The sequence below is a fragment of the Meleagris gallopavo genome, chromosome 8, assembly GCF_905368555.1.
Source record: "Meleagris gallopavo chromosome 8, MGAL_WU_HG_1.1, whole genome shotgun sequence".
Classification (NCBI taxonomy): domain Eukaryota; kingdom Metazoa; phylum Chordata; class Aves; order Galliformes; family Phasianidae; genus Meleagris; species Meleagris gallopavo.
This window is the reverse complement of record NC_139411.1, coordinates 9,924,602-9,948,644: the sequence shown is the minus strand read 5'-3', so window position 1 is coordinate 9,948,644 and position 24,043 is coordinate 9,924,602. Positions and strand designations below refer to the sequence as shown.

Here is a 24,043-nt window from a genome sequence, read left to right as displayed (position 1 = left end):
TCTGATGATCATTCATAATTACTGTTGGAGAATGGTTAGCTGTATCCATCTCCATTATGTTTACTGAAGCAAAGTTTGTTTTTGTCATAGCAGTGGATTTACTGCACCTGTCGCAGGTACAGATCTGCAGATTGCAGCTGTGTAACAGAACTACATGGACTTTTTTATTTGCCTGTATCACAGAAACAGCTCATTGTTTTCCAGGGGAAAATCGAAGGGCTGTTGCTCTGAGCCAGTAGAACTGTTAAAACCGAGCTCCACTTAAGCACTTTGTAGGAGTTGCTACTGTTAAGATTGTTACTAATGTAGAACACCAAGGTGCAGAATTCCCCTCAAGTACTTTATGCTCCTATGAAGGATTCCAGTTCATTGCACTGCTCTGCGTTGCAATAAACTTGGTTTATTCAGGATTGAATGCAATGTGGTACCATCAGATACAAATAGCTGTAAAAGCTCATTATTTAAAGGCATATCACCTTCTGCTGTTAGGATGAATACAGAGTGAAAGCTTTCCTTTAATAACACAGTTTTCATCGTGCTGAAGTACTATATGGTGAGCACCACATGGATGGCTCTGACTTTCTCCTTTGCAACCACTGTGTACTGTAGAGCTGTCATTGCTCGTTTGTTGGTGGAAGAAAAAAATATTTGTGTCTCCTAACAAGGGATGGTCTCCACTGCTTACTAGTGGGTGTTTCTCAGGTGGTGGCTCAGTCTGGAGTGGGGTGAACTAATCATCAGGCTGCTATCTTGTCTTTGAACGTGCTGTTCAGTTCTGGATTAGTCAGGTTTGAAGAGACAAGCTTTAAGAACCTTCCGTAGACCTCTAACGGCCTGAAACCAGAACGACTGGGCAACAGCGTCCTGTAATGTTACACACTGGACCCTCCAAGAAATCCACCCTGGACTACATACACTTTTATGGATTGATAAAGCAGCCATAATTGCTCTACATGGCCTGTCTTTTGGCTTTGAGATACTGTATAGGTCTTCTGCAAATCTGCAGAATAGTGTGTTGTTGATGTCAGGAATGTAAGCTGGGGTTAAAAACTTTTTAATTTTTTTTATATTTTTTTTCACCAGTTTCAGGAGTATTAAGAAAGAAAATGAAGGCTCTGAACCTTGTCAGGGATGTGAACCATAGGGCCGATAACGTTTGGTGTAGTTGGGTGTGTGCAGTACTCAGGTAATGTTATTCTCTGCAAGACTTGAGGCAGGGCTGGCCTGCGGGCAGAGCTGCTCTCTGTGGGTACACACGGTGTGCCTGGTTATGTGGGATTTCCAGCAGAGGGGAAAATGCAGTGTGAGGCAGAAGGATTTGACTTCAGAGGCTTTTGCAGAGACTGGAAGTGAGTTTCCTTCCGTCTTGAGCAGATAGCCCAGCCTTGCTGTTAGAGCAGAGGTGGTGGGCTGTGCTAAACGCCAGCCTGCTACAGAAACAATTAGCCAGATGGTAGGGCTGAAACTCATTTGTTTGTGCCTTAATTCTGCACAGAGGCTACCTAGGTATGCTTCCTAACCTGTGCTCGAGTACTCTGGGAGCTGCACGCTGCGGCTCAGCGAGCCTGGGGGTGCCCGCCGGCAGGTACGGATGTTCCAGCGCGCAGCGAGGTGCGGGGCTTCAGCTGGCGGTAGGTATGGAGAGAGGGCGAGGGGTGCGGCGGTACCTGTGCTTGAGGGAGGAGCTGGAAGGGACTGCCGCTGCTCGCGGGAGCCTTCGACACCTTGCTGGCGAAAAGCCTCCCGTTAGGTAGCCTTGTGTCCCTGGGCTGCCCTGGATGCCTCCCTTTCAGGAGCCTGTATTTAAACGCAGCTCAGCTGGGCGTGTTGGGGGCGGCTCTTGGGGCCGCTTCTGGGCTCGCGGCGCTGGGCGGTCCGTCCCGCCGGGTCCCGGGGCCGCTGCGGAGGCGGTAAGTGGGGAGCGCGTTGCTGGGAGCGGAGCGCAGTTGTGGGTGACTCGGGGGCTCTTCCTCAGCCGCCCACGAAGGGTGGGAGAGCCGTTTTCCTTCCGCCGCAGTTTGTGCTTGCTGCTCTGCTGCCTCCAGATGTTAGGAGTAGTAGAGACGGGATAAAACAACAGTGAGAGATGTCTGTATATCGTTTCAGAGCTCTTTAGTTGTGGCTTTCAGGAATATCTGTGGCTTAAGGGCAGTTTGTCGCTACACCGTGCTGCACGGCGCTGGGGCTGCGCTGAGGCTGCAGGGTTGAGGAGTGAAGGAACTGACGGTGCCTTGTCACGGAGCGGCGTTTTGTGTCTGCTAAGAAATTCAGTCCTTGAAAGATGCGTGGTCGTGTATGTGCACCCACCAGCCCTGAGGCTGAGAAAGCCGTGCTCAGGGTGTGCCCTGCAGTGTTGGCTCTGTCAGTACCTGTCGGTGTCACACAGCGCCCAGCAGCACTGGGAAGTGCTCCTGGGTTTCCCTGGCTGAAAGCTGTCTCCATGTGTAGTGGTCCAGGTGCTTCAGGGAGAGCACAAAGGAAGATGACCTCTGTCTGGGAACCCCCCCATCTCACCCGAATTCCTCCTATTCCTCTTGCAGGGCACTTTGAGCTCCCACAGTGTCGTGTGGCAGTAAGTTGCACAATTTCAGTGTGTGACGGTTTGCTTCATTTTATCTGCCTTCCTGTGTGTTCACTTGCTGCTCCTTGGGCCTGGTATCCTGACAGTGAGCTCTGTGTGCGCCATCATACAGTACTTTTCCTAGGAAGTCCTAGCAGCCTAAGTGTCATCTTAAAAATGCTAATCACAGGGTGACTATTTTAAAGGTACTATTCTGACTCTTACGTCATTGTAGCTAGTTTAGAACCTCTTACTATATAGGAACAAGCAGGACTGCTCAGTGAATACATCTAAATGCAGCATAGGGTTTAAAAGAAGAGTTGTTTTCTGAAGGACAAAACTACATTATCATTCCAGATGTTGTTGTACCAGTGCATCTTTACTGGGGCTTTGCTCCCATAGGGGAAGACAGAAAAGGCAACTTACTGTATAGTACCCAGGATCTCACTTAACAAAAGATGCCCTGCGAAGTTTTCAGTTCTTAGGAGCTAACTAGAAATTAACAGAAACCAAAAATCAAAGGATGATTTTAATAGACTTCAGAACAGAGTGTACGAGTATAAAACACTGGTTTTGTATTTCAAAAGTTGCAGGAAGATAGCCGGTCATTTTAAACAGTCTTCTACAAAACATATGCCAGTAGATTACATAAAAGACACTATATACAATATAAAAGAGCAGAAAACAATCCTCACTGTAAAAATAATTTAAAACAAAGTATTTCAATTTAAAATATCTCCTATAGCACAAACTAATACATTATAACATGCAAGTGGAAACTAAACATATTGCATTCTTTAGTGTAGCCAAATAAGAGCTGTATTAAATTTGGACAATGAGACAACATGCCAACATTTTTAGATGAATACAGAAAGCTGTTCTTAAATATTCATTAAGTGATGTATCTTATCTTCAAAGAACAGCTACTATACATCTCCAAAATGTAATAAATATTAAAGCAAAGTATATGAATAATCTACATCGTAGAGTTCATTTGGGCCAATGTTGAAAAAGTGGTTTATATAAAAAATGCTGATTCACTTACTACTGCACTGTGCAATTTTACAAAATAATTCTAAAGGCTTGGAAACAATCCACACTTGAAAATTTGCAACATCCAGTTTTAAGGCAGCTTAGCACTTTAATACGCAATGTGATAATTGGAATAGCTGCTTTGCTTCTAAGATGCACGTTGGAGCTACCAGGTGGAAAGTCACATTCCCCATCTGGGACATCACTCAAAGTAGCACGTCTCCAGGTGAGGTGATTAATCTGTATTTCACCCATACAGCAGTAGCAGCAGAGGCTGTTGCTCTATGAGCAAGTTTCTTCTGATTCTGTTACCTCTAAGTATTACAGGAAGAGATTTGGTTTCCGTGCCTTCTCACGTGCTGGTAGGAACATTATTGTGTACTCAGCCAAGCCTCTGTGTTGCAGCCTTGGCAACTGATCAAATACTACTGTTAATGCAAGCTGCATTATATTTGAGTTTTTGTATACAACATGAGAAACTTCTACCGTCGGGAATCCATTTTGTTTAAAATACTGGTGTTCCAGTATTATAATTGCTAAGGAGCCAATGTCAACATAGCTTCATGTCCACAGGAAGTATTAAGCTCAGTAACTGAAGCATTTTCACAGCACTTCTTATCAGTCTAAAAAAGATTAGGAGTTTTCAAGTGCTTACTGTCTTGTTTCCATTTTTAACTATCTACTCACATTTAAGTATGTCTCAAACATACAAACTAACTGTTAAAGCAAAAAACTAGCTGCCAGTCGGTCTTAGAAAATGCCAGTGTTTAATGATAGGCTATGCGAGAACGAAAGGTTTAGCAGAAGCGTAAGAAGTTTTAAATAAACCAAACTGTTACAAAGCAAGAAGTGTGATAATACCATTCTTTGGTCTAAATTAGCTGTTCCCTTTATATTAGTTTAACATTCCAATGGCTTTTTCAAAACTGTTTAAAAATAATATAAGCTGAAATTTATTATGCAAAATAGGTATTATATACATGGATGCCTGATCAGACAGATGACTTAAAAGTGAACATAGTAATAATTGCTTAGATATTCCTAGTACCTTAAAAAAAAAAGTTAGTGTTGAGTGTGCAGTAAGAGAATTTTATTGAAAAAGGTAAAAAACTAAGCATGAAAATCTGTTTCAGTTGTTTATAAACACCACATCCTTATGGTTTCTTTGCTCTAAATCCAGACGTAAACGTTCGTCCTGACATGCCAAAGCTCCTAATGCTGGTGGAAAATTCCTGTAACCAGTGATCGCTTTACAACTTGTTGCTTGTTGGATGATCGTTCCCTGCAGCTTCATTTGTGTAAGCTGATTCATCAGCTGCATCTTGTTCAACCCCATCTTCCCCAAATGCAGCTTCCTCTTCCCTTTCCGGAGCATCCTCATCCTCTATGCCATTGTAAAACTCTTCAATCTCGCTCTCGTCCTCCACATCTAAGCTCTGACTGCGACACGAGCCGCTTTCGCTACTACTCCCACAAGAGCTAGAAGATATCATATCGTCTTCAGAATCTGAGTATACCTCAGCTCCGTGGAAAATATAGCGATTTGGTGGTAAAAATAGATACTGAGTACCTGAAACAGAATTTAACAAGTCAGTATCACAGAATGGTTGAGGACGGAAGGGAGCTCTGGAGGTCATCTGGTCCAATGCCCCTGCTCAAGCAGGGGCAACTAGAGCAGGTTGCCCAGCAGAAACAAAAAGCTGAAATTATTCAGACAAGATCTTGCAGACTTCTGGTTATAAAGTACCTGCACAGATGTATTTTCAAAAGTTAACCTAACAGGACAAATTACACTATCAATTTATACTTCAGTGTATTGTTAGGAACAGCATTTAAATGCTTTACGGGGAAGCTAAACGTTCCCTCTCCTCCCTCCCTTTGATATAGTGTTTAAACTCTAATGTTTAGCAGAGCTTTTTGTTGGTGAACGTTGTATTCACAGCAAGAATGCAATCGGTTGTACCACAGAATTGGAACCCACCACACAGAATACTTGACTGAATTCAAACAGGCATTGCTTTAGGGAAATTATAACTTCCTGGATCTCCATCCTCACTGACTTTCTAGTGCAATTACTTGTTCCATCAATTAACAGACTGCACACGGGAAGGCTTCTTTGGAAAGTCTGATGTTTCCTTTGGAGTGTGCCTGGCTCCAACTGTGTGATTTGACTTTCAGATCTTGTGACTTTGTCCCTTAGTCCTACAAAATAGCTGTCAGACTGAGTTGGGACGTGGTGCTTTAAAATCCCAAAATCAGTACAGTTTCACTGGAAACGCATTAGAAAATGTAAGAAAGGTGGGTTTATTTTTGTTACTTAGCTTCTGCCTCTTAAACTCTGATCTTTCTAGGGAGTTTGTAATCATACAATCATAGAATGGCCTGGGTTGAAAAGGACCACAGTAATCAACTAGTTTCCACCCCCTGCTATGTGCAGGGTCACCAACCAGCAGACCAGGCTGCCCAGAGCCACATCCAGTCTGGCCGTGAATGCCTTCAGGAGGCATCCACAACCTCCTTGGGCAACCTGTTCCAGTGCATCACCACCCTCTGTGTGAAAAAATTCCTCCTAATATCTAACCTACACCTCCCCTGTCTCAGTTTAAAACCATACAGTAATTACTGATTATAAAATCTATTCTGAATTACAGAAAGTTTTCAGACTGGCTTCTCCAAAAGAAATAAACTCTGCATGACAATGAAAAACGTAGATACTTTTCTGAGCAGAAATAACCACCAAAAAACACTGATTCCCTCAAGGGCAACTTATTTATTGCTTTAAAATAAGTCTAGAATAAACACTTAAGTGCAAGAGAATGAAATAAGTTAACACTTACCATCCAGCCTTTTGCTAATCTGTTCTTTTGCAGATCTATTTACCCAGCACTTCTTCACTATTTCATTTTTTTCTTTGCTTTCTCCATTGTTGGTTCCATTTTCCTTCATTGTTTCAGAGTTCATTAATTCACTAGTAGTATTTTCAGGGTTTTCAGAGGATGCCTGTGGATCTTGAAGCTTTTCCTCTGTGCAGGTCCCTTTAGTTTCAGAAGCAGGATCACAGTTTTCTATCTTACATTCAGCTGCATGTTCTGAGGGCACCACCGAAGTATCTGGTGGAGTCATTTGTTGTGGTGAACCAGAGTCTTCAGAAATGTTCAAGGGTGTAGGTGGTAGCTCAGATGAGTGCATTTCAAGCTCTTTGTGCATTCGTGGAGGCTTTTCTGTTATTTCAGAAAGTTTTACTGAGTTGTAGCAAAGTTTTGTATATTCACTACCTAGCCTTTGACATAATTCGTTAATAATAACGTCACAGTCTCCAAGAAGCTCCACATCAAAGTGTAGATGAGGCAGAGGTTCCCTATTAATTAAGATCTGAGGCACTTCATGGGGGATGGAACCTAAACATAGAAAAGACAGTTTGAAGACAGGCATTTTGGTTTTACTTTTTACCAAAGATCTGCCAAAAAAACATTCCTGAGAGATGTCTTCAGACAGATCTGGAATACAAGTAATTCTCAAATGAAACAAAGCTGAAGTGGCAGTGTGAGGTGCCATGCCTGCGTAGTCCATCTGGGTTTCCCTGTTTCTTGCAGTAAAAGGTGTTTTTCTATAGTAGTGCTGGATTTGGCACTGTCCCCAGTGAGCAGCAGGTGGTTGGTGCAGGCCCTTTCAGGCTTGCATCTTAAGAGTATGAGTTAAGTTGTGCGCTTAATAGGCAAATAATTAACCTGCAGTTGTATTTTCTCAGCCCTCCTGAAGGACTTATTTGGTAATAGCACAGATGTTTGTTTTTTTTATCACCTTTAAGAACTAAGGATCCAAATGGTCGTACACTATCTAATGCCCACTCTGTATCATTTAGCGTAAAGTATTGACCTCAGTTCTACTCAGACACCTGATGTAGCTGTTCTTTTTTTTTTTTTTTTTGATACTACATTTATCTTTTAAAAGACAATTACTTTCTAAATCTTACAATTTCAAAAGCATATTATGAACAGGGAAAGAAATAAATTAATCTCAGAACAAAGATATTTAACTTCTAGCAAAGTAGTTATCTGGATTATGAATTCATAACTTTGAGATCTCTACTCTGCCTTGGGCGTAGAAAAAGCACTCAGAACTGGAACTCTTAACTGAGAATTTTAATTTCATCCAATTTTTTTGAAAGAAGAAATTTCCAGTCAGTCACTTACTTGGAATCAATGCTACTGGTCTTACTTTCAGTGAAGACCCAATGACAATAAGGAGATCAACTTCATTTTTGTCATACTTCATGGCACGATGGAACTGCTCAGGTAAGTTCTCTCCGAAGAACACTATGTCAGGCTTCATGATAGCAAGTGGTTCATCAGGCGGACAGCGAGGACATCTAGGAACAACCTGCAGTAGAACAGCTTATATCACTACTGTGGCTGCAACCTTGAAAGCCTCAAATTTTAGCAATTCACAGTGACTTACTCTGGCATAGGACAAGTTTCAGTGATATTTTCTCATTTTTTTTCTGTGGATGTGCATCTGAATACGTTTCTTACTCTAGTCTGCACATAGAACTACAGCAGGAATGAAGGAGTCCTCTTACATCAAAATGGAGAAACAATGAAAGTCTACACCTCTGTTCCTAGCTAACATCTAAGCCAGAGTCTACATGTCACACTCAACACTGATGCGTAATCACCTCCTAGTGGAGAGGAATATAATTTTTTGGTTTAATCAGAACAAAAGCTTCGGTTTTGATATCAGTTTCTGTTACATAATCTGCTATACCCCTTCCTAATCAAACAGTGTGTTACAGAGTGTTACCTCTCTACTTTTTCTTGGTTGCATAAAGCAACGTGCCACTGTAGCAGGTGTCTAGCAAAAAGCATACAGAAAAAGAACACGGAAAGATCTTTTGTCTGGTCTCCATTTTAAAATTTCCAATTCTTCCAATAACAGAGCAAAAGTAGATGATAGTTATGTTTGTGGAGAAGCAGATTCCTTTTCCTCGTGAAACCACAGGGTTTTCTGACCTTTTTGAGCTCTTTCAATGTAATACTTTTTCAGGGGGAAGAAAAGCAAACAGGTGAATGATGCAAGAATAGACAGACAGGAATTTACTACTGAGCAAATTATTTTCTCAGCTGTAGTCTCTGAAGTAAAATACCCCAGAATAAATCTAAAGAGCTAAACATAGCTGCAGTCCTATAGCAGTAATGACAAGCAAACTAGTGCTTTGTAAAAGCGTAAAGCGATGTATGAGACCTATTATTATAGGAAAATGTTTAAAAAAAAAAAAGACACAAACATGTAACTGCTGCTGGTTATTGATGGCTGCTGTAGGACCAAAGACAATGCTTTCCCTAGGAGAAAGCATCACAAGTAAAAGCTGCTTCTATAGTGTGAAAGAACCTTTTCCAAAATTCGTCTTTGAATAATCTAATCTTTGAAGAAATCTCCCTAGCAGAAATGTGTAAAAAGTGATACAGCACAAGAACTAGAAAGTGGTATAGAGAAAATCTTCATCACTTTATCCAATGTAAGGAGTTAACAGCCCGACCAACTAAATAATCCCCCAAAAGAGAGTAGGGGAAAAAAAAAACAAACCTTATGATTTTTTTCTTGGATCTTAATATATTAGAAAGAAAGCTAACAACACACCAACATCTGGAACTTTTCTGATGCTTTTTACCCTGCGACGACTTCTGCTGAAGGAAGTAATGCATGTGCATTTTACATTGGAAGACGTAGGAAATAAATTTGTTTGTTCTGCACTAGGAAGGAAGCAAAGATCTCTACTTCTGATTTAGTTTAAAATGACACTGATAGTAATTGTTTCCATCAGCTCCCACGGGAAGTCCAATAACGTTATTTAATGGATCTGCGTACAGCAACTGCTGTCCCTGTCCAAATCACATGAGTTACTGTAAAGGGGCCCACAAATAGGTTTCAGCACTACACTACTCACCAGCTCCTTTGCTAATCCTCAGAAAGGTCATCAGTAAGGGGGAGATCTATTCCAAGAGCTGAAATTGATACCAAGAAGTTAAGGCTAGATAGCTGGCCGCTCAGCTGCCTAGGATCCTCCCTCCCTCCAGGGGCAGCACAGCCCAGAACCACACCACCTCTGCTGCTGTCTCATGAAAGAGAACGAGAATTCCTCATTAACTGTGGATGTATCAAAAAAAAATCAGTAAAGATTGTGTCGGTTTAAGAACATCCAAGAACAGGTACATGTTTCTGTGGGCCTTTCATCCTAAAACTGACATGCCTTTGCTGTTTCTTGAAACTGCTTAAAGTAGTCAAAAGTACAGTGAAATCAGCATTTTTGAAAATAATCAAAAATAGTTTTACTCAAAAGTGTTTTTTTTCTGTGGGATTTATAGACACTGCCTCATCTTGTGTATCAGGATGTCTGTGTACAGCAAACTAGAAACGGAATCGTGCTGCAGGGAACTAGCATGCTATCTTGGAGCTGGCAGAAAAAAAAAAAAAAAGCAGCAGTGAGGAACTGGTGGTTTTTTAAGTATCCATCTCTGGTATGTTGAAAGGAAATCCTGCCAGGAAGATGCTAAATAGACTTATTTTGTTGTGAAGCACTTCAAACTGTCAAAGGAAGGACCAGAGCAAAGGAAAGCTAATCTTTTCTATGGAAAACAGGACCTAGGGTCACATATAACTGAACTTCCGAACAGTGGAGGACAGCAGAGAATACAAACAGCTTCCTATTGGGACAAACTCCCCAAACCATTTCTAGAAAACAGAGCTGTTGGAATTTGGCAGTGTTTTACTTCATAAGTACAGAACCAGTTTCTTTTGATAACTAAGAAATTAATTCTAGAAAACGACAGAAAAATCAACTGTATAGCACTGGTTTTTGAAGCAGAGGTAATGATGGTAATTGAACTTTTTTTTTTTTTTTGAAGGATACTCTTTGTTCCAGTGGTGCTATTTCTTGTTATATATATGTAGATACACACACATACATTCAGCAATAACTGTATTCATTTTGTGAAATAACAGTAACAGTATTACAGCTACGGCCTGCTCTGGAAAAATATTCCTGTCTGAAGTCTTGGAACTGTTGGGTCATGGCCTGAACCACTGATTGAGCACCTGGGGAAAGGACCCAGTCAGCCCTAGGAGCGCAGGTGAAGGCAATTCAGCTGTGTGACTGTAAGGGTGGAGCCTGGCCGCACCTCTCTTAGACCTTGTTTAAGGGCTGACTGCCACCAAGGAAGATCTTTCTGGAGATCTCTCCTTTGTGGAGTCGTCTTGTGAGCCTGAATCTTTGGATACAGGTGAGCATCCTTTTTTTGTAACACCTTCTCATTGCGCATATCTGGGACTGGTGCTGCTGCCTTTACAGTACTGTAAGATTAGGACTGATAGATTGAATGTTTCTTCCTTGAGCAAAAACCTCCTTGTTCAGAAGTGCTGTTGTGCAGGCTTCTCTTCCCATCCCTATGCTCCCACTACTGGCCATGAGCAGGGCAGTGCCGTCAGGGCACAAGTTCAGTTCAACATATAAAAGTGCACTGATTGAAGCCTTGTTAGAAGGAATACTTCCACTAACAATCAAAACAGAAAACTACACCATGCTTAGGAACAGCTGTTTAGAAGGAAAAGAAAAACAAAGCCCAAATCCCAACTAACTTGCTTTGAGATAAAGAAGTATCAAACATCTCTAAGGTACAATTCTCAAGAATAATGTGAATAGAGTAGAACAGATTTCATAGGTATTCAGTATTACAAAGCATCAGTCTTCTGATATTCACACTTCATAAAACTTGAAATCAAACATAGAATTCAGTGAAAGCCTTTCATAAGATATTTCAGATGCAATGCTTCAAAGATGTTTCTCTATGTTTCTCATTTAAAATTGTAACTGTGGAGTCAAGTATTTATTGAAAAACATGCAAATACAGAAAAACAGTGCCTTTTCATTTATATACACAACCTTTTCATCAGATAATTGTCTCAGTCAAAAGACAGAAGAAAAGCAAAGCGGATCTGATTAAGGCAAAGATTATTCTACTCTGTGGAGCAGAACTAACTTGGCTTGGTCATGAAGCACTTCATATCCAAATGTGAGGAATTCAGAACATAAAATAGTTTGGCAGTTCTTGAAAGTGCTAAGCAGACATCTCACTTATCCTACGTGCTCACAGGCTGCTTTATATTAGCATTTTCTCCATGCATCATCTACAATTTCAACATTTTGAATGCAGGTAAACGCCTTACAGCAACTGATGTTATAAATAGCTAGAAATGCTTTCTCAGTGTGACTGAGAGCTCAGATTACCCTAAGGCAGGTATAAATCCAACTTTCTACTTACCACGTTAACTTCTGCTCTTCTGAGAACTGCCATTAGAAACAGACTCTAATGGCTTTGGTTCTACTTCCTTCACTTTACCTTGTTTTTACAGTGTAGTAACTGAGTATGTTTTTTAAATACAAGAGCAAATGCTAAAATACAGATAGGCACATAGGAAACAAGGAAAAGGTTTGTTTTAATCATATGCCTTTTAAAAATGCAGATATTTTAAACAGTGCTTTGTTTTGTTATCAAGTTGCTTATTAGAAAGCTGTAGTGATTTAAAGTAAGTTTTTACCTGATTGAAAATATCTCCTCGAACAACTTCACAATCAACTTTGTATTTACAGATCAGGCAGGAAGCTGTTGCAAAGGAACCTTGGGGGGAAAAAAAAATATGATAGAAGTGAGGACTTTCAGATTTGGCCTTCTTGCCAAAGATGTTATGACACAAAGACTGTTAGATTGCAGCGCTAACAAAACCAAACAAAACAAAGAAAACCCACCACCAAAAGAAGTCCTTAAAAAGTAACTTAAAATTAAGAGAAGATTCCTATGGTACCAATAGTAGTTGTAGATGTTAGCCAGGAGAAATTCTGTTTTAGGAGGAGGATATATTGAATGTGTGAAAACACAAAATACATTGGATCGTTCCCCTACTTTCCATCCTTACACAATTAATAGAACCGGTGTCAGCCCTGCCCTCAGCAGCAGCAGGACATGAACCCGCACCAATCTCCGCTGGTTTTCAAAGAGCAAAGTAACTATGAAAAGGCATTAACTAGGACTTCATTACAGGCAACTAAGTCGCAGTATTGTTCCTCTCAGTAACTGTCAACAATTACAGCTATATTGTTTCCATCAGAGTAGTGCTCTGAATTTAGTATTCAGCTTGGCTACCATGTTCATTGTTTGGCAACATTGTGTAAAATTGCTCTCTGGAGCTCTTGCGGCCCTATTCTAACAGAGCTGAGGCGATCCCTGAAGTCTGGTAGAGCACTCCTCTCTTCGTTGTCTGAAGGCAGACCTTATCTGCTGGCTAACAAGTGTTAACTGAGGGAAATTGTGGCAAACGAGGGTGGCCTTCTGGTGCACACGTTTGCCTGTCAAGGCGTTGTACCCGTGCAAGGAGTACTGCTAGAAGTTGACAGAACATTGAAGAATGAAGTAAGGAATTGTCAGATTTGTCCTAGCTACGAAACAAGGCTTAAAAAAATAATCTTGGGATCTCTGACCTCATAGTGGAATATATCAAGCTCTCACAGCTAGACAACAAACAGATACCCTTAAATAATTACTTTCAGTTTCCCTTTAACCACTACCATTGGACAATTAGCTAGCATTAAGCACAATAACTGTAGTGTGGATAGCTTAATGGGCTCAAAACAACCTTTGCTGACTTCCAAAAACCTCAGAAACCAATAAAAGAATATTTTCTTATTTGAAAATCAACTGATACATACTAAAGATGGTCTGAAATCTAATTACTGTATCATGCAACTGAAAAAAAACCCCAACATTTGAGTGTGTCAGCGATGTGCAAAAACACAGCTAAGTAAGAATTTTGTGATAATACCTAATTAGGAATGACATCCAAAAGAAAATGCATTATATGCTGAATACACATGAAAACTAGAGTGAGATTTGAGTTATTCTGTGGGGTGGATTCTATTCTGTTCTCTTTGGTTACTATGACAGAGCATTGCATTTACTCTCTCCAAATGAAAAAAATTGACAAATCCACCATTGAGTTAAGCTCTGTAGATGAGGAAGATGAGTCTGATCCCTGGAAAAGTGGAACTCCATAAGAAAGTTGTAATCAATGGGCAGATTGCCACCTCTGGTACCAGACTGGCACTGCTGCACTGCTAACAGCTGAGAAAAGAAGAACAGGGTATCACTTCATCCAAAGATCACTTGGGATATCACCAGCTTCAAAAGTGGCTCTGTTACAGGCAAAAGGAACCCTTGCTTCCCTAGCTCCATGTTAGGATTGTTGGAAAGGCATCTGGTGATACTTCCTTCTTTCCTGATATTTGTTCTTGCCCCGTGCTAGGACAGCAGTCCTCTATATTCTTAATGGGAGACCAAGGGTTGTTGCTCTTAACTCAGAGGTTAACTTCTTCAGTTCCAGTTCTACTGCTGACACCAGCATTAAATCAGGTCTCACAAACATGCTAACATTGCTTTTAAGCAATTTTGATAAAAGAAATAGACTTTAGAACTCTAAGCCTTCTTTCCTCAAAAACATATCCTTGACCTTTTAACTTGACATTTGCAAGTCTTTGGAAATGGTAAGCACATCAAACAATTACCTAAGAGGTTCCATTTAATTTGGTATAATAATTAGAGAATGTTTGACACGAAAATGTAACAAAATGATGTTAATTTCAACAACTGGGTAATCCACAATAAGATGTAGCTGAGGTAAGCCTCCGAAGTGACAGGGTATTCTAAGATTTCAGTAGCAGGTATTCTAAGTAATCAGCAGCTATATCTATTTTGTTATCAGACAATACCCACACTGTGTTCTCACATGAATATAAAGTACCACCAACTTCATAACAAAGGCTAAAGTCTAAGCTTGTCACTGATGCACAAAGACCACCACTTACCATGCATTACTTATGAAAGTAGTATTTCTGCTAGAAACACTTTTGCTTTAAATGCTTGAACTAACTCGGAAAAAAAGAAACAAAGGGGGAGAAAAAAGGTAACATTTTCAAGTTGTAAAGTACAGTCATGTAAGCAGCAGAGGCGCATGAAATACTCGTGCCTTGCTTATCCTTGTCTGGCCCCTCATCTTCCCACTGACTTGGGGACATGGGTTTCCATTCATTCTCCTGTTAAATTCAAGAAGCATGGTAGAACATACCAAGAAACGTTTTTAAGAGGAACTCCAAACTTCACTAAAACTGTAAGTTTAAATTGAAGAAAGATTACTGCATTTTGTGAAACAACCCAATATATGAGAACGCTGGCTACAAATATGGAACCTGGTCTTACTGGATGTGTCTGAAGAAAATGCTTCTCGGCCTCTCTCTCTCTGCGATGTTTTCTTTAGTTACTCTATTGGTAATAATTTTACCTAGTATTCTAAACACTACTTTAAAAGCAGAATATTTGTTTCTGAGAAATACCAGTTTAAGGAAAATATCAATGCCACTAGCAATTACCTTGTCACATACATCAGTAAGCATTGTTCCTACTCATAAAAAATAAGAAAAGGGAAACTAAAATTACTGACCATGACACTGAATTATCTTTTGGATTCCTGCAACCTGTTCCAATGTGTCTATGTTCTGAGTATAGTTACGAAGCAATTTTCCTTCTTTATCCATCAAAGCTATGAACTTGTGGCAGAGAGATGGCTGGAACTGGCCTGGATAGATTTCCTATGGAATTCAAAAGTACATTAGAAAGTGTACATGAATACACAAGAATCTTTATTCCAAATGCAGCAATTATGTACTCATTTTTTGTTATCATCCCCTTTGCATTTTGCCCTTTCTGTTCAGATCCAACTCTTCTTTCACCAGCTGAACTTCTCATCATACCAGGATGAACTGCTCATTGCAGTAGCTGATACTTTGTTCTTCAGGCAGCACAAGAACAAGGTCTAGGTCGTCTTTGATTTTGAGAACTATAAAACGTGAACAGTTTTCTTCCTCTTTTTCCTCAGTATTTTTATTACAGACATTATTTTACTGCAAAAAAAATCATGAGGAACTTGGATTCTGGTCTGTTGGTTAAAGATGAGCAGTTTTTATTCATCAACTGTATTGGCAGTCATTCCTGGGCTGGTCATTCAGTAAGGGCTGCCTACCTTTACTAGTAGATACTGAAAGCTGAACTAAAAAGTTGAGCACAACAGCGAACTGTTATCTGTGTGACAGCTCTGCCCTCAGCTAATGCCACAGCCTAACCATTCACAACCAAAAGAGAATTTTTGAAAGTATTTGTTTTCGCCCCAAATATTTCAAGTTACACTTATTTCTGAAGCTATATAGGTCTTTGGATTTAAATTGCAGCAATGATCAACAATTGCTCACAGTGGTATCATCTAGATTATGAATAGGCTGCTACACAATTACCAGCAGATGGTAATATGGTCCTAAGAGACTTTCTATCTTAGCCTGAAAAAGCAAGACATGCTCTGCCACCACTAACCATACAAATAAATATGGGATCACAGAATCACAGAATCACAGAATTGTAGTGTTGGGATCCATGGGAGAGAATAATTATAGAAAATAAAGAAAGGACAGACTTCACACTGAACAAGTGGAAACAAACACTTGTACAGAGGGATCAGTGAAGCAGGAAGCAAAATGAGTTTATAGCAGTAACAGTGAGGAAAGTAGGACTGACTAGAGAACTAGAAATGCACATCCATACAATGATAGAGGGTGGATCTCTTGGCACAGATGTAAGAAGAGACAGGAAATGAAGCAAAGCCAATAGTGCTCATTGAAAAGTACCTTAAAAATAGAGCAAAGCCCAGGTACAGTAACCGTGCCATAAAATGCACGTACTAAAGTGAAAAATGAATTTCTGGGTCCAAGTATGTTGGCTGAGTAAATCAGCCACTGCTCTGACAGAGCAAATAGCTTTCAGAGTCGCTATTGTGTTTCAGGGTTTTGTGTGTGGTTTTTTTTTGTTGTTGTTGCTGCTTCTGTTGTTTGCTTTCAATACCAGATGAAATTATGTCAGTAAAAAATATCAGCCAAATTAAATTTGAACTGTTCTGGTAAAATGTCCACATAGGCAGACCTCACATAGTTGGTTCCCCTTCCCCTTTCCCTCCTCCCATACTAGAAAGTCAAAGTAATGTATATACTAATGGACACTAAAATATATTAGAATTTGGATAGGGTGCTTTCAAGAAAGCCAAGCAACTCAGGAATGCATCCGTGTTTCTTTTCCAAGCTTTGGATCAGTAATAGAGCAGTAGTACAAACTGTGAGCAAAAGGAAGAAACAGCAAGCACGGCTAGCAGTGATGGATTCTCAGGAGTCCTTACAGGTCCTGTAAAAATACTTCTTTGATTTATATTTCCTTCTCATCTCTGAGGCATTCTTAATTAATCTGCTTAATATTGCAAATATCTCTCAGAAAACTGCTCCATCCTCCCTTTTAAGAAATGAACACAGTACTGTAAAAAAGACTTTTTTTTTAAATACAGATCCTCGTGTCAGCTACATCAAAATCTGAAACAGGATCAAACTTATCAGTGCATGAAACTGCTTCACTCCTCCTAACCATGAAGCGGTAAGATGTGACCATACAGAGTGACATGAAACAGCATGCTGCAGCACATCAAATTCAAATTCAGTTTTCCACATTACTTGTGTGCTTGCAAAAAGTTTCCCGTTTTATTTTTCAGTGAAGGTAACTGCAGCTAAGAATTTCAAGGACTTTTAAAATTATGACAAAATGTTATTTATCCTCCCTTGAATCAGAGAGCCACGAGAATGGCTGCATATAGAGTGAACTTATAACAGGAACAGCCAAAGAAGGCTTTAAAAAGAATAAAATATTGCAAAGCCTTTTTAATAAGCTTAATACATGGTTGCACACAATGACTAAAGTATCATCTTTGAGGATATAATAGTTTGCAAAGGCCTGCCAAGGGGAGAGTCGTCATGCCACTGAATTAAGTGTCTCATTAAATACCATCTTGTTGAAAGAGAGACAGATACCCTTTTGTTAACAGAGCTGTGCAAAATCTCATTTACGCATCTGAAGTATTTTTATTTACTGACCAAGATAAGATCAATAGGAAAACCATACCTTTGCAAACTTAAAAAATGGCCTGGGATCCTTTCTGAAGTATTCTATATCAAACATTGCTTGAGGATCTGGAAGGTCTGGGAAGTCTACAGCAAGGCGTGCATAGATGCCATCTCTTGATCTAAAGTCAGGTATTCCACAAGACACAGACACCTGAAATATATTTTTGCAATAAGCAAATACATACTGGGCTGTAACAGCTACTATGATAACAAGAGCTACCATGATATTACTTGGGAAACCGTATCTCCATACGCTCACGTACACTGAGAACAAAACCAGATTGTGTTCTGTGTTGATCAAACCAATTTCCAAATCGCAAGCAGGAGATACAGCACAGAAACATAACTTGATAACCTGGTCCCAAAAAGCTTCAGCACAATCCCTACAGGCAGTAACAGAACACTAGAACTTTTAGTACTGAAAGTCTTGTAAGAAGTGCACAAAGAGTTGTTCATTTTTTTTTCCCTTTAACATGCTAATGCAGTAACAAAATAGAATCTCACTTCTGATGATAAGACACCTCTGATAAACTAGCTGAGCACTGCAGTAACAGTCAGTAAGGGCTAATTTATTGTCCCATGCTACCTCAGAATGCTGTAACAAGAGGAGGGAAAAAAGGCATAGCAATTATGGGAAGAACACCATTGGATAACAGAAGTAGCAGTGCTTTTCTGCAAAGCTGGTCTGAGTTGGATTAGCCACCTTTTCTGAATAGCATTATACCCCTGTGCGCAGCCAACTGAGGTAAAGAATGATTGACTTTCATGCTGTATCTCATACACAGGTGTAAAGCTGCAAATTCATGACAATTCAAGGTTTTGTTTAGTGAAACCATGAGTAGTCTTATCGTCATAGTGTAGCACCTTAGATATAAAAGTCTGTCTACCGAAATTGAATTGTACTCATATTAGAACCTAGCCCTCCCCCATTCTTTTACTCCCTCTAGTTCCATTAGACGTTTTATGAAATTCACTGAGACTTAGTCATTAGCTTTGTTAAAAAAAAAAAAAAGAAAAAAAAGACTAGGATAGAAAATATTCTGGAATAGGTAGATGTGATTTTATTTCATAATTATTTTGCGTATAAGCAATCATTTAAGAGTTTAAATGTTTAAGAGTAGTTTCTTGTCAGAAGAGAGATCTTGTCATTTCCAGTTTAAGCTCCAGCCTTGCAGCATGCATCATCTAGGACAGCTGTACCTCCTCTTCCCAATTATTTCTTTACAAATACTGCCACTGTCAGATCGTCCGTGTGCCATAAAGCTTTGGATAAGGATTAGCCAACTATATACTCTCACACCGTCACTGTGGCAATACGTACCCCAGCTCCTGTCAAGACCATGATTTTTTTGCATTCCTGTAAAAGTTTCACTGCATCATCAATAGTATTAATATCTTTTCGTTTTTTTCTTTTTGGCGGCTCGGAAAGAATGTTTATGACGATTTGCCACAGCGTCATATCATCCAGTTCAGGTGGAGGGATTGTTTCTGGGAGCAGGTCTTTCAGAATTGTCCGTGGGTCCGTACCTAACATGAGATGCTGCTGAACAAAAGTGTAAGGACCTGAGAAAATTGAAAAACAAAACAGAAATTGACTAAGACAAGTATAACCATCATTCCATTTATTAATGCTTGCTACTTCATTTTATTAAAGCAGTTTGATTCCTTGCATCAAAAACATATATTTTGGTCTAAATTTGGAAATGATAGTATAGGTATGGTTTTATGATTATTTTATGTCAACCCACAATGCATTTTTTGAAAAGTCAGAGTAGAAGTCACAGTTCATAGCAAGTTTGATCGCTCTTAAAAATACACATTTAGCAACAAGATCTTCACAATGTTTCTCCACTTAATGGTTTAACTGGTGTTTTTCCAACGTTTCCTAGTGTAAACACATACATATACACATTATAACGTATACTGAAGACAAATAGGGCCTACCAATCCACACGGTGTTTTTATTGCTCTATTAGTCATCTAAAACTAATGACTTCAGAGATGATCTTCTATTGCCATCAATCTCTCCAGATCTCTCTCAAGAATGGAGCAGTAGAAGAACAGTATGTATATCTTAAGAAGCTACACTAAGAGGATTCAAACTAAAAGCAGCTACATTGCATATAAAGACAACCATCAGCAAATGCATTTACCTAGAAGGTACTGACAGTGAACCTGTACTGAGGAGATTGGTAAAGGCTGGGTCAGGATTTAAGTGGAACACTGTGCTGCCATACTGTATTTTCTTGCTGCTACGTTTTATCACTACTGGCAATGTGATTGCTGTGGTTTATCACATCTATCTAAAAGACAAGACTTGAAATCCCAGCCATGCTGGGCCCTGGAAGCCCATCCTATTCAAGTCACCAGTCACTCCAGCAGTGTATGTCGCTCTGAGTGAGGTGAAAGCTTTTTACCCAAAACCTATGTTACAGACTGATCTGCAGACTAGTTAACACTCAAATGGATGTGTTACATAGGACAGTGAGCCCCACAGATTAATATGGCTAAAATCATACAAGAATCAGCTTCATCATCTTTAAAGTAAAAGTAATACTATGCAAATGGGTAAGAAATATGCCAGTTTCATTTATTTAATTTAGTGTATATACTATTAATACGGATTATAGCAGCATTTCTACAGAAAAACAAATCTGTTGACTGTTCTTTCTTGAAATACAGTTTAAAGAGGTTAATTTTAAACCCCCTTAAATATTATACAGGAAATAATTACTGAAAAATAAATAATTTATATTTCTTCTAAAAATTTTTTTTAAAAAATTGAAGACTAGGAAGAACTAAGCAAGTGTTCACAGGCAAGCAGCATCTGAGAGTAACTGCATAGGCTTCTACCTATACGTGGTCTTGGAGTCCAGTCACTAGAACTTGCATGTGAAGCTCTGTCATCTTCATCACTATCACAGGAGTGGAAACCATTGGCTATGATTTCATCACTTAAAAGGAAGTTATCTGCAAGACAGCACAACAATGGAAGTTATAAAACTTGAGCCAAGCAGCACAGTTCATGCATATTTAAATGTATCACAAAACGTAAAGTTGTAATTCATTGCATTCAACTTTAATCACATACGAATAGTCAGTTTCACCACTTAGGTTTTTTTTGTGTGTGGTTTTTTTTTTTTTTTTTTTTTTAGCTTAGTACATTTTCAGGCCTCTGATTTACTGCAGAATTTCTATATTAATACTGGCATCAGTGAACTGACGTTGACGTGAATGAGGTTTTCACTGTATCAAGTGTTGGTTACTAAGGTTATTTGTACCTTCAAAAAGAGTGAAGTACTTTTAAATTACCATTATTTTCTCTTATTTTCTCATATGGTTCTCACTTCATTCAGCTCTTAGTGCGAAACTGGATAAAATCAATGTCCCACAACTTACAGAACAATCTGCAATGGGGTTTTAAGAGCCCAGCATTTAAACACACACACAAACACACGGCTGGATAGAAATGAGTTAGAGAATTTTGCTGTGCTGTTGCAGCTGACTTGCAGTAGCTGGCCACACGCACACTTATGTGGCATTTCGTTTATGACAGAAAAACGTGCTACCTTGAACCACCTTCACTAAGTTTATCACCATTGTACCTTGCAGATGGGTTTGGCTTCGAGCACTCCGCTTGTGGCCCTAAGCCAGAGTAACCCAATCTAACTTCATCACGTGCCCAGAATAAGGACTCTGGAGGGGAACGGGATACTCATTTCACAGCACGCGATACCAAACTAATGTTTAAGGTGAAAATCCGTATTTTGTTCTGAGCAGTTTGTTACAATATGGGCTACTAATTTTTTTTTTAATTTTCTTTTTATTAATAGGCACAGCAAGTGTATTAATTTGTTGAAAATCTATAAGCAAATGAAAATAAGTCTTTGTCTCTAGAGCAAAGAATCAGCACCATCGCTTCCCAACACCAGTGAATGAACTCCTGTGCAGTACTGAAGCTAGGTCACCTCACCTTTACTCTTAAAGAAAAACATTTTTATTCAGAGGCTGCGTTGTCCAATTTGTTTAATTGATTGGATAAGTAAATTGCAGAAATTATTCTGATTAAATTGAAAAGGGTAGAGACCAGTCATTTGCTTTCTACACTTGCTGCCTCCTGAGAGCACAGGTGCCCTTGTGACATTATGTCTTCTTATGATTTTACATATTTAAAGCATCACACTTCTATTTTGTAACACATGAAGTCAGTGAGCATCTTACACAGAAAAACTTTATGAATAAGAGAAACACCCATTAGCACACTGTGTTTTACTACAACAACCACTGTGTCTGCTATGTGAAGAGTCAAAGTCTGTGTCATTAAAGACTCATCACATACAGGTCACATCATCTTAGATTTATAAAATGCGATAGCCTAAAGTAACAGTTTAAACTGTAACACTCCCCAAGGAGTTGTCTTGATTCTTCAAAGGAATAAAAGGACTTCTTGCCAGAAACAGCCACTACAAACCAAAACACGCCTGAGGATTTGAGCAACTTGAGGAATAGCCTCCACATAAGGCATTATAACAGAGATCACTTCCCAGGCAAGGCGCAGTATCTTATACCTTTAAAGGACTTCCCAAAGCACTACCTTAAAAGCCCCAAAGCCTCCCAACCTGTCGGTCCCAACGCAGCAGACCGAGCTCAGTGCCGGTACCGCCCAAGCCGTGCTCCAAACCCACCTGCAAAGACAGCTCCCTGACGGTGCAGCACTTTGCGCTTCAGCTGCTGAAGCCCAAGACTAACTCGAAGCTACCTAAAGAACCGCTCCGCACGACCGCTCCTGTCCCTTCCATAAAAGTTTTCAAGAAGCAGAGAGAAAGTAACCGCTGTCAGGAGACGGGGCTTACGGCTGTCATTTTTAATAGCGCGCCGCCGCCGCCACGGACCATCTCAGCAGCGAGCGCCGAGGCGATCTCGCCCCGAGAACCGGCACGAATACCGCCGGCCGTGACGAGCCCCGATCGGAGCGGGAGAGGCCCGGGGCACCGCGGCCGATGGCCGAGCGGGGCGCCTCCCTCGCCCCCCGCGCGGCTCGAGCCCCGGCCGCCCCGTGGCGGGACGGGGGATGGGGTCGGGTCCTCACCGGGCTGCGGGGCCGGCGCTCCGGCCGCCCCGTTTGAACGCTGCGCCCGCTCGCAGCCAATGGCCGCCTCCGCCGCGTCTTCGCCGGGCGCCGCCTCCGCCCCCTCCCCCCGGCCCCGCTGCCGCGGCTGCGGAGGCGGCTCCGCCCGGGCCAGGCCCCGCTGCGCGGCCCTATTGTCCGCGCCGCTCCGGCCCTCCGTCGTCGCGCCGTCCTCCTCCCGCGCCCGGACGTCGCCATCGGCGCTGACGGCCGCCGCCTCGCCCGGAGGTTCCGTCGCGGCGGCGGCGGCGGGAGGCGGCTCCGCGCCTCGGTCCGGGCGGTGGGCGGGCGGCGCGCCCCGGCCGCAGACGCCGTCTTCCGAGTTCGGGCGCTGGCGCTTGGGCGCGGGCTCGGCGCTCTCGGCCGCGGCGCCGGGGCCGCCGCCGTCGCGGGGCCGGAGGAGCGGAGCCTCCCCGTCCGCCATCTTGGAGAAGCAACCGCCGCCGCCCCCCTCCCTCCTTCCCTCCCGCCCGGCGCAGCGCGCAGCAGCGCCGCCGCCGCGGCCCCCTCCCCCACCCCCAGGGAGCGATTTAAACCCGGCACGTGACCGCGCCGCCGCCCACGCGGGCGCCCGCCCCGCGGAGGCCGCAACAACAACAAACCGGGTCACGTGAGCGGGGAGGCGGAGGGGGAGCGCGAGCGCGGCTCGGGTCACGTGGCGTCCGGCTCTTGCTCCCGCTCGGCACTCGCACGGCGCGGCGTTCTGGGCGGCCGCGAGGAGCGCTGCGGGGTCGGGGCGGAGTCGGCGCCTCGTTCCGCTCACCCGGAACGGGCGGCCGTCATCTTCTCCGGCGGGTGGAGGCCCGCCTCGGTTCGTCGCGGGAACGCGTTCTGCCGGCGGGGGTGCCGCTGGCAAATGGCGGTGCCGCGGTCCCGTCGCTGGTGCCGGTGCCACGGAGGGGTGGGAAAACTCTGAGCTTCTCCGCAGCCGTTCTGTAGAGCGGCTGTAGAACGCAGCGCTCGCAAACAGTTGCTGCTCCCTGCCCCGGGCTGCGCGCCGCAAATGCGTTTTGCTGGACTCGCGAGCTTAGGCGTTTTCACGTTGCTCGTCCCTGGCGGGAGGCACAAAGCTCGTGGCTGAATTGGTGTGTGGAGTCTTCCGCTGTATTAATGGTAGACGCTGAACAGTGAGCCGTTTCTGCTTGAGCCACACACCCAGGTTTCCTTAGGCGTGCCATCTCCCGCCCGAAGTTCCGCCCGGACGGAACTCGCCCGCTCTCGTGGCCGCACCGTT

At 41.9% G+C, this 24,043-nt stretch overlaps 1 protein-coding gene across 1 annotated transcript; it reads right to left on the bottom strand.

Moving 5' to 3' along the window:
• Positions 1-3,076: 3,076 nt before the first annotated feature.
• Positions 3,077-23,303, bottom strand: SIRT1 (sirtuin 1). Its single transcript, XM_085229116.1, has 9 exons — positions 22,771-23,303; positions 20,535-20,651; positions 19,003-19,244; positions 17,680-17,832; positions 15,134-15,281; positions 12,185-12,264; positions 7,786-7,972; positions 6,430-6,990; positions 3,077-5,162 (listed from the first exon to the last, which is right to left on the bottom strand). Exons 1-9 carry the CDS (start codon positions 23,231-23,233, stop codon positions 4,843-4,845), a joined length of 2,271 nt encoding a protein of 756 aa, XP_085085242.1. The 5' UTR covers positions 23,234-23,303; the 3' UTR covers positions 3,077-4,842.
• Between the last annotated feature and the right edge of the window lie 740 nt (positions 23,304-24,043).

Excerpts from the sequence above, each read along its gene's own strand:
- SIRT1 (XM_085229116.1), bottom strand. The coding sequence starts at position 23,233 with ATGGCGGACGGGGAGGCTCCGCTCCTCCGGCCCCGCGACGGCGGCGGC. Across the intron at positions 19,245-20,534 it reads GACTCCAAGACCACGTATAG|GTCCTTACACTTTTGTTCAG; the intron begins GTAGAAGCCTAT and ends CAATTTTCTCAG. Across the intron at positions 6,991-7,785 it reads ACCAGTAGCATTGATTCCAA|GTTCCATCCCCCATGAAGTG; the intron begins GTAAGTGACTGA and ends TTCTATGTTTAG.